The following is a 14,794-nucleotide window of genomic DNA, read 5'->3' as shown; positions in this document are numbered from 1 at the left end:
TTTTTGTCCTGATTTTCCGCCAATTTACAGTCTGGAGAAGTTGACACTAGTTGCCGAAAGTCAGAGCCAGTCTGCAGATTTGATAGTTGACCGATTCAACAGAAAATCGCATAGTGTATGATAGTCACAGACTCCGGTTTTTTAGCTTCAGACTCCGATTCTATCCAGTTGGAGGATATCAAAAATGTTTGATATTTTCAGCCGATTTTAGAACGCATATTGTTTCCATTTGTCACGCGTCTCCAAGGCTCATGTTTCTGAGTGAGTTTGTTGTGCTCGGAACAATTTTAAAGTCTGGTAGTGTATGATCCTCGGTCATGTAGTGTATGATGCCCAGTTTTCCTTTGTCACGATTTTCAAAGTCCGTATACAGCCAGGTCCATAAATATTGGGACATCGACACAATTCTAACATTTTTGGCTCTATACACCACCACAATGGATTTCAAATGAAACGAACAAGATGTGCTTTAACTGCAGACTGTCAGCTTTAATTTGAGGGTATTTACATCCAAATCAGGTGAACGGTGTAGGAATTACAACAGTTTGCATATGTGCCTCCCACTTGTTAAGGGACCAAAAGTAATGGGACAGAATAATAATCAAATCAAACTTTCACTTTTTAATGCTTGGTTGCAAATCCTTTGCAGTCAATTACAGCCTGAAGTCTGGAATGCATAGACATCACCAGACGCTGGGTTTCATCCCTGGTGATGCTCTGCCAGGCCTCTACTGCAACAGTCTTCAGTTCCTGCTTGTTCTTGGGGCATTTTCCCTTCAGTTTTGTCTTCAGCAAGTGAAATGCATGCTCAATCGGATTCAGGTCAGGTGATTGACTTGGCCATTGCATAACAGTCCACTTCTTTCCCTTCAAAAACTCTTTGGTTGCTTTTGCAGTATGCTTTGGGTCATTGTCCATCTGCACTGTGAAGCGAGTTCTGAAGCATTTGGCTGAATATGAGCAGATAATATTGCCCGAAACACTTCAGAATTCATCCTGCTGCTTTTGTCAGCAGTCACATCATCAATAAATACAAGAGAACCAGTTCCACTGGCAGCCATACATGCCCACGCCATGACACTACCACCACCATGCTTCACTGATGAGGTGGTATGCTTAGGATCATGAGCAGTTCCTTTCCTTCTCCATTCTCTTCCCATCACTCTGTTACAAGTTGATCTTGGTCTCATCTGTCCATAGGATGTTGTTCCAGAACTGTGAAGGCTTTTTTAGATGTCGTTTGGCAAACTCTAATCTGGCCTTTCTGTTTTTGAGGCTCACCAATGGTTTACATCTTGTGGTGAACCCTCTGTATTCACTCTGGTGAAGTCTTCTCTTGATTGTTGACTTTGACACACATACACCTACCTCCTGGAGAGCGTTCTTGATCTGGCCAATTGTTGTGAAGGGTGTTTTCTTCACCAGGGAAAGAATTCTTCGGTCATCCACCACAGTTGTTTTCCGTGGTCTTTTGGTGCTGCTGAGCTCACCGGTGCGTTCCTTCTTTTTAAGAATGTTCCAAACAGTTGTTTTGGCCACGCCTAATGTTTTTGCTATCTCTCTGATGGGTTTGTTTTGTTTTTTCAGCCTAATGATGGCTTGCTTCACTGATAGTGACAGCTCTTTGGATCTCATCTTGACAATTGACAGCAACAGATTCCAAATGCAAATAGCACACTTGAAATTAACTCTGGACATTTTATCTGCTCATTGTAATTGGGATAGTGAGGGAGTAACACACACCTGGCCATGGAACAGCTGAGAAGCCAATTGTCCCATTACTTTTGGTCCCTTAACAAGTGGGAGGCACATATGCAAACTGTTGTAATTCCTACACCGTTCACCTGATTTGGATGTAAATACCCTCAAATTAAAGCTGACAGTCTGCAGTTTCATTTGAAATCCATTGTGGTGGAGTATAGAGCCAAAAATGTTAGAATTGTGTCGATGTCCCAATATTTAAGGACCTGAATGTATGTATGATGCCTAGTGTTTTAAAAATCTGTTCAGATTTGAAAAGTCATGTAGTGTAATCCCGCCTTTAGAATTAATAGTCGTTTGAAACTTGTAGATATTTTGTATTTCTTGTGCTGAGAATATTTAATTCAACTCATTAACTTCTCATCAAACTGTTCTGTTAATTGGTACAGTATTTTAAATGTTGAAATGCATTTGAAATGTATTTCCTTTCAAATTTGCACTGTTTTACTTCAAAAACTGAATGATTGCATTTTCAGTTTTGTACAGTATATGTAGAGACTTTGTATTTTGTCTTTCAAAATAAAACTTTTAATTTACAATTGTCAGCATCCTTTAACACTATAATTTTTAGTTTTTTAATAACCTGTAAAATAAGAAGTGTTTCTCTGTAGACTAGTATTTTACTTTTAGCACTTTATTGAATGCGTTTGATCATAATAATCTAGGAAAATCTGTGAAAGGACAGTGTTCCTCTGTACACGGTTTAGTGATATCACTTTATTTAATTGGTCAGTAAAAAATCCATTAAAAACAGTTTTACATTGTTAAAAAAAAATAAAGAAACGGTCAAATGACTGGCAGTAACGGTTGCCAAACATAAAACTGAAGTAAATAAAAAATGGGACAAACCACGCTCATATTGATGTAATGTGGAATACCATTCATATGCCTTAAATATGGGATGATTCTATGTTAATGTCAAGCCTTGTTTGCAAATATGTGCTAATATTGCCAACTTACAAAATAATGACAGACTGCTGATTTTACTGAACTCATAGTGTGAAATATCCAAAAACATTGCTTTTGGTACCATATAAGAGTCATAATTTGCTCAGTCAGTTTGTTCTCTCACTTTTGTGTACATACAACAGACCCAAGTAAATGTTTAGAGATTTTTCCTCACTGCCTTTTAGCATTAACACCAGGAAGGTTTTAGGTTTCGAAATTGTGCAATATCAGTTTTGTCTTCAGAAGATAAAAGCATAGCAATTTGGGTGGGCCCATGATCTTCCATCTAGCACCACAGTAGAACCAATGTGACATCTACATTAGATATGACAAACCTAACACAAACTACAACAAGCGGTTCATAATGTGTTATGTATAATTAATTATTTGGTCATTTAACTCCTCTTCCTTTTGTATTCACAGGTTGATAACAAATGTGGTAATGGCCAGTTTCGATAGGGATGTAATGCAATGTTTGTCCACTGTTGGAGGCTGACAAAAATCAGGTTGACATCAGAACTTAATGTAAGATTGACGTCAACCTCTAATGTTGGATAGATGTTGCATTTTTCATTCTGACGTCAATCTGACGTTGGGTTCTGACATCAATCTGACGTTGGGTTCTGACATCAATCTGACGTTGGGTTCTGACGTCAACCTGATTTTCATTTTCAACCAAAATACAACGTCTGTCCAACGTTGGGTTCTGACGTCAATCTGACGTTGGGTTCTGACGTCAACCCGATTTTCATTTTCAACCAAAATACAACGTCTGTCCAACGTCGGAGATTGACGTCAACCTGACGTTGGGTTTTGACGTCAACCCGATTTTCATTTTCAACCAAAATACAACGTCTGTCCAACGTCGGAGATTGACGTCAACCTGACGTTGGGTTTTGACGTCAACCCGATTTTCATTTTCAACCAAAATACAACGTCTGTCCAACGTTGGGTTCTGACATCAATCTGACGTTGGGTTCTGACGTTGGGTTCTGACGTCAACCCGATTTTCATTTTCAACCAAAATACAACGTCTGTCCAACGTTGGGTTCTGACGTCAATCTGACGTTAGGTTCTGACGTTGGGTTCCGACGTCAACCCGATTTTCATTTTCAACCAAAATACAACGTCTGTCCAACGTTGGGTTCTGACGTCAATCTGACGTTGGGTTCTGACGTTGGGTTCTGACGTCAACCCGATTTTCATTTTCAACCAAAATACAACGTCTGTCCAACGTTGGGTTCTGACGTCAATCTGACGTTGGGTTCCGACGTCAACCCGATTTTCATTTTCAACCAAAATACAACGTCTGTCCAACGTTGGGTTCTGACGTCAATCTGACGTTGGGTTCTGACGTCAACCCGATTTTCATTTTCAACCAAAATACAACGTCTGTCCAACGTTGGGTTCTGACGTCAATCTGACGTTGGGTTCCGACGTCAACCCGATTTTCATTTTCAACCAAAATACAACGTCTGTCCAACGTTGGGTTCTGACGTCAATCTGACGTTGGGTTCTGACGTCAACCTGATTTTCATTTTCAACCAAAATACAACGTCTGTCCAACGTTGGGTTCTGACGTCAATCTGACGTTGGGTTCTGACGTCAACCCGATTTTCATTTTCAACCAAAATACAACGTCTGTCCAACGTCGGAGATTGACGTCAATTTGACGTTGGGTTTTGACATCAGTCTGACGTTGGATTCTGACGTCAACCCGATTTTCATTTTCAACCAAAATACAACGTCGGAGATTGACGTCAATCTGACGTTGGGTTCTGACATCATTCTGACGTTGGGTTCTGACGTCAACCCGATTTTCATTTTCAACCAAAATGCAATGTCTGTCCAACGTCGGAGATTGACGTCAATCTGACGTTGGGTTCTGACGTCAACCCGATTTTCATTTTCAACCAAAATACAACGTCTGTCCAACGTTGGAGATTGACGTCAATCTGACGTTGGGTTCTGACGTCAATATGACGTTGGGTTCTGACGTCAACCCGATTTTCTTTTTCAACCAAAATGCAACGTCTGTCCAACGTCGGAGATTGACGTCAACATGACGTTGGGTTCTGACGTCAACCCGATTTTCATTTTCAACCAAAATACAACGTCTGTCCAACGTTGGTTTCTGACGTCAATCTGACGTTGGGTTCTGACGTCAATCTGACGTTGGGTTCTGACGTCAATCTGACGTTGGGTTCTGACGTCAACCCGATTTTCACTTTCAACCAAAATACAACGTCTCTCCGACGTTGGGGTCCAACGTCAATCTGACGTCATATTGACGTCCGGTGCCTGCTGGGAAGTGGAGCAGGGCCATGCAGTGTCACGCCCACACACCTCATGACATGAAACTGGGTGTGTCTGGACAAGAGAAGGAATGAGCAGAGAAGTGAGAGACGGAGCGTGGAGAAGTGTATTCAGCTCACCGGTTACAACAGCCAAAACGTTCAGCTTACTGTTACACTGCTATCCAACAAAACAAATGTAGAATGTCATTTTCAAAGTACTTCAATGCCACCCAAGGTGCAAATATTAAAATCAGAGAACATAATAATTGTAGTATTTTTTAGTTTTTTAAATATACACTTACATATACACTTACAAAATGTATGTAGATTAAGTAGCATATGTATATAAATCCATTGCATTATTTTTTTTTAAGAATTATATTTTTTAAATGCATTTCTTCAAATTTCTTATAATCTGTTTTTGTTAAAATTACATTTAGTAAGGTAAAAAGTATAAACATGGTTAAAATATGGCTAGCTATGGAACAAACAATAATACATTAATCAAAATGAATAAGGAAACAAATTGAATTTATTGATGATAAATGTATAAGCCTGGTTATTGTATATTTAAAACACATCCAGTTTATTACTAATAGTACTATAATGTATTATGTATGACTATGCATGACTGCATCACATTAAGTTAAAACTATGTAATCCATTTGTATGGAAATTTTGTATGCATTTCAAATACATACAGTAAATTTAAGGCCTATATACAGTTGCATGCGAAAGTTTGGGAAACCCTTGCAGAATCTGTGAATAATTTTAACAAAATAAGAGAGATCATACAAAATGCATGCTATTTTTTATTTAGTACTGTCCTGAGTAAGATATTTTACATAAAAGATGTTTACATATAGTCTACAAGACAAACAAAATTGCTGAAATTATTAAAATAACCCCATTCAAAAGTTTGTGAACCCTTGGTTCTTAATACTGTGTGTGGTTACCTGGATGATCTACGACTGTTTTTTTGTTTTGTGATGGTTGTTCATGAGTCCCTTGTTTGTTCTGATTAAACTGAGCACTGTTCTTCAGAAAAATCCTCCAGGTCCTGCAGAATCTTCAGTTTTCCAGCATCTTTTGCATATTTGAACCCTTTCCAGCAGTAACTGTATGATTTTGAGATCCATCTTTTCACACCGAGGACAATTGAGGGACTCAAACACAACAATTAAAAAAGGTTCAAACATCCACTGATTCTCCAGAAGGAAGCACGATGCATTAAGAGCCGGGGGTGAAAACTTTTGAACAGAATGAAGATGTCCAAATTTTTCTTATTTTGTAGAAATATATATTTTTTTCCATTTAGTACTGCCCTTCGGAAGCAACAGAAGCTACTTGCATGTTTCCTGGAAGACAAATTAAGTACAATTGACCTTGATCTTCAAATTCAAAAAGTTTTCACCCCCGGCTCTTAATGCATCGTGTTTCCTTCAGGAACATCAGTGAATGTTTGAACCTTTTTTAATAGTTGTGTTTGAGTCCCTCAATTTCAGCTATTTTTTTTGTCTTGTGGACTATATGTAAACATCTTTTATGGAAAATATCTTACTCAGGACAGCTCTAAATAAAAATAACATGCATTTTGTATGATCTCTCTTATTTTGTTAAAATTATTCACATTTTCACAGATTCTGCAAGGGGTTCCAAAACTTTCGCATGCAACTGTATACTTTTTTTTATGAGTGTATCTTGAATTAAGACTGCTTGTACTTTACAAGTTTTCCTTGTTTTAACCAACTACGTTTAGTGAGCTTTATATTTAAAACAACTATTTAAACTTTATTTGACATATACTATTGTTCAAAAGTTAAGCATATATAAGCAGCATGCCTGTTTTACACATTGATAAACATAAATATTTCTCGAGCAGCAAATCAGCGTATTAGAATGATTTCTGAAGGATCACATGACACTGAAGACTGGAGTAATAATGCTGAAAATTCAGCTTTGCATCGCATGAATAAAATACATTTGAAAATATATTCAAATAGAAATTTGAGAAACTTTTTTTGTATTTCTGCTCAAATAAATGCAGAAATGTTAAATATTAAAAACATAAAATAAAATAAATCTTTAGGACTCCATGACTGTTAGTCTATTCTTAGTCTTAAAGTATTACATTACACGATTGCTTTTCTATTACACCTTGATAACATTTAGGGTATTTTACCTCAAAAGGAGACAACATTGATTAAGAAAATCTTTTTTTGCAGCGATAATGGTGCATATAACTTCCTGTTAGAATCTGTATCTATTCTTCAAACATAATCTACACTACACATCTCGGCTCTAAATGCTTTTATCTGAATCCAAGTTGTAAGTATTGATTGGCCACAGGAAGTTGATTAAACACAAGTTGACCCAGAGTGCCTGTCTGACAGTCAACAAGCACAGTCTACAGACCTTTGACCTGCCTTTTAGTCAAGCCATTCCAAGCCCGCCATAGAGACAGAGAGAGAGAGAGAGAGAGAGAGAGAGAGAGAGAGAGAGAGAGAGAGAGAGAGAGCAGGAAGAGAGACGAGAGGGGGAGGGAGAAAAGAAGGCTCAAACTTTCTCTCTCACTTTCAAGCCACAATTTATCAGACAGCAGCCATCATGCCACTCACTTCCTGTCCCAGAAAACACTCTTTATTGACACACAAGGGATAGACCACAGAGATCCGAAATGTACACAAGTGGTCCTGAGATTTAGAGGTCAAAGGTCAAAGTCTGAAAGCTGATCCCTTCATGCAAACATAGACAAATGTCATGACCCCGTCTGCAGTGCTGGGATAGCGAGGGAGACGTTACCTCCACGGCAGTGGGATGGCTGTGTCCGTTCTCCTGCTGAGGAGCCCCTGGCACGATCATCTCATCCTCTTCTGGTGGTTTCCAAATGTACTGCTCTCCGTTGCCCATGAAGACCGCCTCCTGTTGGACACATGAGGAACATCCAGGCTGGTCAGACCTCCTCAAGCACTGCTAATGCAAACAGACTGACTTTTGAGTCGTCTGAATTCTAGCTCTCCATGTTCGTGAGTTTACGAGAGAAGCAACAACATCTGTTTTGTGAACAAATCAATTTTGTGTCCAATATTTGCAATGAATCAGCAACTCTTGTTTCTGAATCATTCATCCCCAGTCAGACTGATTCGATTCTACAGTGAGTCTAATTGATTAAAAATTGCTGAAAATGTACACAACCTCAGGACAACAAAGATATAGATGAGTTTGTTTCTGAACAGATTTGGAGAAATGTATCATTACATCACTTGCTCACCAATGGACCCTCTGCAGTGAATGGGTGCCGTCAGAATGAGAGTCCAAACAGCTCATAAAAACATCACAATATTCCACAAGTAATCCACATGTGAATTCTTGTGAAGTGAAAATCTGTGTGTTTGTAGGAAACAAATCCAGGCAGGAAGTGTCATTATGGATAGAGGTATTTTGTATTTTGTCCAGAAGTGACGGTTTAAAGTTAAAAAGTCTTAATGATGGATTTGTTTCTTACAAACATGCAACTTTTCACTTCACAAGATGTTAATTATTGGACTGGAGTTGTGTGGATTGCTTGTGGATTATTATGATGTTTTATCAGCTGTTTGAACTCTCATTCTGACGGCACCCATATGGGGTGAGTACATTTTTAGCAAATGTAAATTTTTAGTGAACTATTCCTTCAACAACAGGGATATTATTGTTAACTAAACCCCAAACATTTTTGGTAACTGAAATAAATTTGAAATACAATAAAATATAAGTATTACATGAACAATATTGACTTGGAAACTAAGTAGAATAAGCTGAAGCACTAAAATGACTGACTGAAAATAAATAAATTCAACTGAAATAGTAATATAAAAAATATAAATGATTTTAAAAACTAAATAAAATTTATTCTATCAATGTAAAATAAAAGCTAAATATTAATGAAAACTATAACAGTGTACACAAAAATCTAAAATAACACTGTTAACAGCCCAAGTGAAAAATAAATACAGTAAAATGTATTTGAAACATATTTTTTAAATATATATTTCATGCAAAGTATAATACAAATACATGTGCATATTTCATGTACTTAAAAAAACACAACTGTACTTTTGGTATACTAAACTGGTATACTTAAAGTCTGCTAAAATTGGAACAGCTAATTTTGTACTTAATGCACTTTAATTGTGCAGACGTAGTGCTGTAGTCCAATTAAAGATATACTGAAGTATTTTTGATTGTGCTAAAGTGGAACTTTTGCAAGAATACTTCAGGTAAACTTTAAATACCTTGCATTTAAAGACCAGTATTATTCAAAAATCTTATAATCTTCATCAATAGTGACATTAAAACACATTTTAGGCTATATAAGGAAGGCTTTGCGCACAAGTAGCACTCCAAATAAGGTTTAATAGTAATATTTATATCAGTAAGTCTTGAGCGATTTGTCAGAAAATATGTTAATATTTTTTTTTGTTGTTGCAAAAATCACATGAACCACTTTAAGATTCTTTTTCGTCATTTTGGAGATCGACAGCCCCAGTCCTTATTCACTTTCATTATAAAAATTAAACAGTGGCCAGTGCATTTTTCCAAAATTCCATTTGTGTCCCACAGAACAACGAAAGAAAGTCATGCTGGTCTGGAACGACGTGAACTGTTCCTTTAATTTAGGACTGACTGGTGTTTGTTTCTACAATGGAAATGTTCTATGAGTTAATTATTACAGGAGCAGATATGTATGCCATATAGAGAGTCAATGATTAAAGAGGGAAAGAAACACACCTCCTGTATGAATGATTAATACCAGCCGATGAATGGCTACAGTGTTTGCTGCTATTTATTTCCCTGGCTGAAGCAACTACCTGCTCTGTGGTTCCTCCCTGATGCCTTTAACAAAAAACAAACAAACAAAAAAAAAAACACATGGCGGGGCAGGCAGCCTGCCAACAGGCCTTACATAATCCAGCACAGTGCACTGGAGTGACACATGTGCCACACAACCATACTGCATGCTCGCTTTCATGTAAACTCTAATTTGCTCTAGATGCAGGCTTGGATATAATGCAGGTCAAAAACACACCCACACACACACACACATTGTTTAGCCTTGCTTAAATACCAAATGGCACACTGTAAGTCAGATTTAGAAAGACAAGTATGTACTGAATAGAATACTGTGCCTGTGTAAACAAGCCATCAATCAACAAACCTGTGACAAAGAAGATTTGTATCTCCATATGTGGCTAATAAATGGCACAAACACACACACAAAGACAAGTAGAACAGAGCTAAGTTAACAGGAAGACTGGATCATTATCCGATCATTGTCTGTGTGTTTTCCATTTTAAAGGCACCATCATTCCACATGGCTGTTCTGCTCTCTGCAAGGCTTATCTGCCCTTGAAAGCCGAACACAACATAAACAGGTATCAGCTGATAGACGGACAGGAATATGGGTGAAATGCAAACAGACACATAAACACACACACACACACACACACACACACACACAAACACAAACACAAACACACAGTATCAGCTAAAACTGACAATGTATAACTTCAGTTTTTTAATTCAATGTCAATAGAATGTTTTGTCATTTTACATGAGTAGGATTCTGGGCAAGGCAACATTTTAACACTTGGTAATATTTATTTCTTGAAGCCCTTTTAATCAAAAACATTTGACATATAAACTTCTAAAAGATTTACCATGTAAATGTCATCAGTCATATCTTCAGACATGAAGATTTTAGATAATGCTTCAAGTTGGTGAATCTATTTTTTTAAAATAGGAAACAGCACTCTCTAGTGGTCCAAACGTATAACTGCACTACCAGGCCCTGCATTTAAGTGCTTGCAAGTTGCTATTTACATCAGTGCAAATGGCAGACAATTACACCTCTTTTTTTCAATTGCCTGGAAATCAGATGCAAGAACTTGGCATTGCTAAAGATGGGTCCTCATCTAATAGGTCCATCTTTAGTAATGCCAAGTTATTGCATTAGTTTTTCTGAAGAAAATGAGAGTGGTGCAAAATATACCATAATGATGCTGGAATGTTCTGAGTTATTGCCATGGCATTGCTATTAGCAATGAGTGTTTAGTGCACTACTATGTGGTTGCTAGGTATTCTATATGGTTGCTATGGCATAGCTATTCGGTTACTAAGTTGTTCTGAGGTTTAAGTGAGTTATGGATATTTCTGGGCGTTCTGAGTAGTTGATAGGTAGTTGCTATGCCATTACTAAGTTTTTTTAAGTGTTTAGTGAATTACTATGTGGTTGCTGGGTTATTCTGGATGGTTGCTAGAGTGTTGCTATGCAGTTACTAAGTTGTTCTGTGATTTAAGTAAATTATGGGGTTGCTGGAGTGTTCTGGATGGTTGCTACTGTGTTGCTATGCAGTTACTAAGTTGTTCTGAGGTTTAAGTGAGTTATGGATGTTGCTGGGGTCTTCTGGATGGTTGCTAGGGTGTTGCTATGCAGTTACTATGTTGTTCTGTGGTTTAGGTCAATTATGGGTTGCTGAAGTGTTCTGGATGGTTGCTAGGGTGTTGCTATGCAGTTACTACATTGTTCTGTGGTTTAAGTAAATTATGGGTTGCTGCGGTGTTCTGGATGGTTGCTAGGGAGTTGCTATGCAGTTTCTATGTTGTTCTATGGTTTAAGTAAATTATGCTGGGGTGTTCTGGGTGGTTGCTATGGTGTTGCTATGCAGTTATTATGTTGTTCTGTGGTTTAAGTAAATTATGGGGTTGCTGGGGTGTTCTGGATGGTTGCTATGGTGTTGCTATGCAGTTATTATGTTGTTCTGTGGTTTAAGTAAATTATGGGGTTGCTGGGGTGTTCTGGATGGTTGCTATGGTGTTGCTATGCAGTTATTATGTTATTCTGTGGTTTAAGTAAATTATGGGGTTGCTGGGGTGTTTTGGATGGTTGTTAAGGTGTTGTTATGCAGTTGCTAAGTTGTTCTGAAAGAGTTTACTGCATTAGTACAGTTGCTAGGGTGTTGTAGATGGTTACTTGAAAGAGTCTACAGTATATGACATTCTGTTCTCCAGACATATCTATTCTTTAAGGTTTCTGTGAGATTTTGTCACCGATTTTTGCCCCTGTAGGATGAGTTATGAGCTGAGGGTTTTTTTCTATAACTGTTCTGAACCTGTGTGGCTGATCTGTGTCATGTTCACCTTTGGGAAATTGGGTAGGTGAAACGGTTCCACTGTTTTCCTAGGCAAAGTGCTGCTGGAGGACTCGCTGCTGGACACGCTCTGGTGCTCCCTTTCTCCATCCTCCACCACTTCCTCCCTCCTGCCGCGCTCCAGCTTCTTCACCTTCCGTATGGAGGCGTACTCTGCCGTCACTTCGTCTTGACTCACGCCGTTCACGCCTCCTCTGCTTCCACCTTGGTCGTTCCCATTGAGCGTCGGGCTGTGGGCACGGCGCTGAGTGGGCGTGTTGATTGACATCGGGGCAGGGGCAGCAGGTGGGGCAGCTTTATCAGGCCCCGCCCCTTTGATCCCAACACTCTCGTACAGGCCGTCATCTGGCGGGTGGGATGTGGGAGAGGAGCGGCGGCAAACTTCAGAATAGGTGTGCTCGCGTTCCTCATTCTCATTTTTGTTGGGAGCACGAGGCAGCTGGCGGCTTGGGCTGGGACGGAGGTCAGAATTGGAGCGGCGGGTATGCAGGAGCAGAAGATCCATGCTGGCCGGCCGGCTTTTAGGGGCGCCTGTCAATCAGTATAACACAGATTAATATTAGAGAGATGGGAAAAATGATTAAGATTAAAGTTTGAAGTATTGATGTCATATTGGATAAAAAAACGAATGCGTACATAGTACAAAGGGTTAATAAAATCCAAAGTGTCATTAAAAATGTCCCATTTGACATTACTCCAGGCAAACACAAGAGGGCAGGCCATTAATATTTGATTATCTCGCATTTTGACCACACTTTCACAATCGTACATATGTTTAAACCTGCTTACAGACAGTACAATGAATTTAAAGCCAACATGAAACTACACTGGCAACAAAAAATTTGAATTTTGTTTTCTAAACTATGTATCAGAAGATACTACCAAATCTAAAAATAGTCAAATTAAGCATTTACCTTTCCAGTTTAGCTTAGCCTATTTAGCAAGCTAATAGTTTAGCTATTCTAGCTAAGTTAGTTCTCACAACTTTCAATAACATTTTAAAAAGCTATATAATTTTTAGGACAAAACATTCTAAAAATTGTGTTTATGGAACATTCTTATCACTTCGTTAATATTTGATATACGGTCTGATAACGCTGAGAGAAAACATTCTTAGAATGTCTTCATGATGTTTTTACTTTATGAATGTTCTTAAAACAATGAGAGAAAATAAACTGATATCAACATTCCCAGAACATCCTTATAATGTTATTTGTACTCGTTCTCAATCTTGAGAGAAAATGTTCTTAGAATAAACATTCAAATAATGTTACATGGATAGATGGGTAGAAACAAAATCAGTACAACGCTGTAAGAAACGTTTTTTTGTAATCTTTAAATTACATTCTAATCATGGCAAGAAAACTAGACATTTTAATGTTTTTAGAACATTACAAATTAATGTTCAAATGTATATATTGGGTGAAAATAAAGTTAGTAGAACATTTTAGGAAGAAACATAAAAAAACAAACATTTTAGGAACATTTAAGTAACGTTCTAATCACAAAAAGAGCATTTTAACATTCGTAGAATAGTGTAGACTGATTATTTGTGGATATTACGACCAGGAGCATGTATTACAAAAGTAAATAGGGTCAATCTTGATTTCACGTTGATACGAATTGGGAATTGTAATATTTTGTAATATTGTGTATTTTGTTTGTACACACTAAATAAAGCTGAGTCTCCATTGGTCTGGATTTAAAAGATTAGAAGCTAATGTATATAAGGCTTTGGGATATGTGTGTGTTCTGTGTGTCAGCTTGACAACTGTCATTCTCAGCCTCGCAGATCACACGTCTGTGGCAGTGGAAACATGAGCTAGTAAACATCTTACCATGACAAGTCTCTGGAGACGTCAGCCTTTGCACGCACATGCGTCGGCCAGTGCATATGTACGTATGTGTGGTAAATGAGTCTACTGTACGTATGTCATAAAGACCAGTTACATCTGTCTGTCTCTCTCACCATTGGCGTTGCAGGGCAGCCTGTGCATGTCATGCAGGCGGGTGTCAGATTTACTCATTGAGTTCAGCTTGGACTGGCGCAGAGCAGCCTGAAATACAAAACATTATCATGTATATGTACAGTATATACATCCATGTCCATAATTACACTGTGTGCATATGTGTTCATATATACTGTACTTTTTTTGCACTCACTGTTTCCTTTTTCTGAGCCCCTCCGTTGGCGTGGCCATTTTTGCTCTTGCTTTTTCTGCAGACAAATTGAGAGACACTCTTTGTGAGGAAAACATAAAATACAGCAAACATGCAAGGAAAGAATTTAAAGACTGGAACATCCTATAAGTAAATCACAATATTAGCTCTGTTCAAAATCTAGTGAGCTACCTACCTAGATAGTATTTTAAGGCAACATTTAGACTTATAAGCACAACATTGTATGAAAACATTAAAGGGCAAATCTAGAGCCAAATTATTACAAATATACATTATAAATATATTTCATTTAACAATTGGAAAGTATTGTGTGTGCTGTGATATATATATATTATTATTTTATTATTATTTTTTAATTTGTGTATACACTATTGCTCAAAAGTTTGGGTTCAGTAAGATTTGTATTTATTTTTATTT

General features: G+C 37.8%; 1 protein-coding gene across 1 annotated transcript in view; it reads right to left on the bottom strand.

Annotated features, from left to right (window-relative positions):
- LOC306860584 (uncharacterized protein) overlaps positions 1 to 14,794 on the bottom strand; it is a 67,884-nt gene that overhangs the window by 20,392 nt on the left and 32,698 nt on the right. The window contains exons 3-6 of the mRNA XM_079402349.1: positions 14,360 to 14,414; positions 14,166 to 14,253; positions 12,186 to 12,727; positions 7,809 to 7,928 (exon numbers count right to left, since the gene is read on the bottom strand). Coding sequence (XP_079258475.1) covers positions 7,809 to 7,928; positions 12,186 to 12,727; positions 14,166 to 14,253; positions 14,360 to 14,414 — 805 coding nt within the window. The remainder of the gene's footprint in view (positions 1 to 7,808; positions 7,929 to 12,185; positions 12,728 to 14,165; positions 14,254 to 14,359; positions 14,415 to 14,794) is intronic.

This window comes from Barbus barbus (assembly GCF_936440315.1).
Source record: "Barbus barbus genome assembly, chromosome: 41".
In the NCBI taxonomy this organism is placed as follows: domain Eukaryota; kingdom Metazoa; phylum Chordata; class Actinopteri; order Cypriniformes; family Cyprinidae; genus Barbus; species Barbus barbus.
Note: the sequence above shows the minus strand (reverse complement) of the source record. Positions and strands in the feature narration are given on the sequence as shown.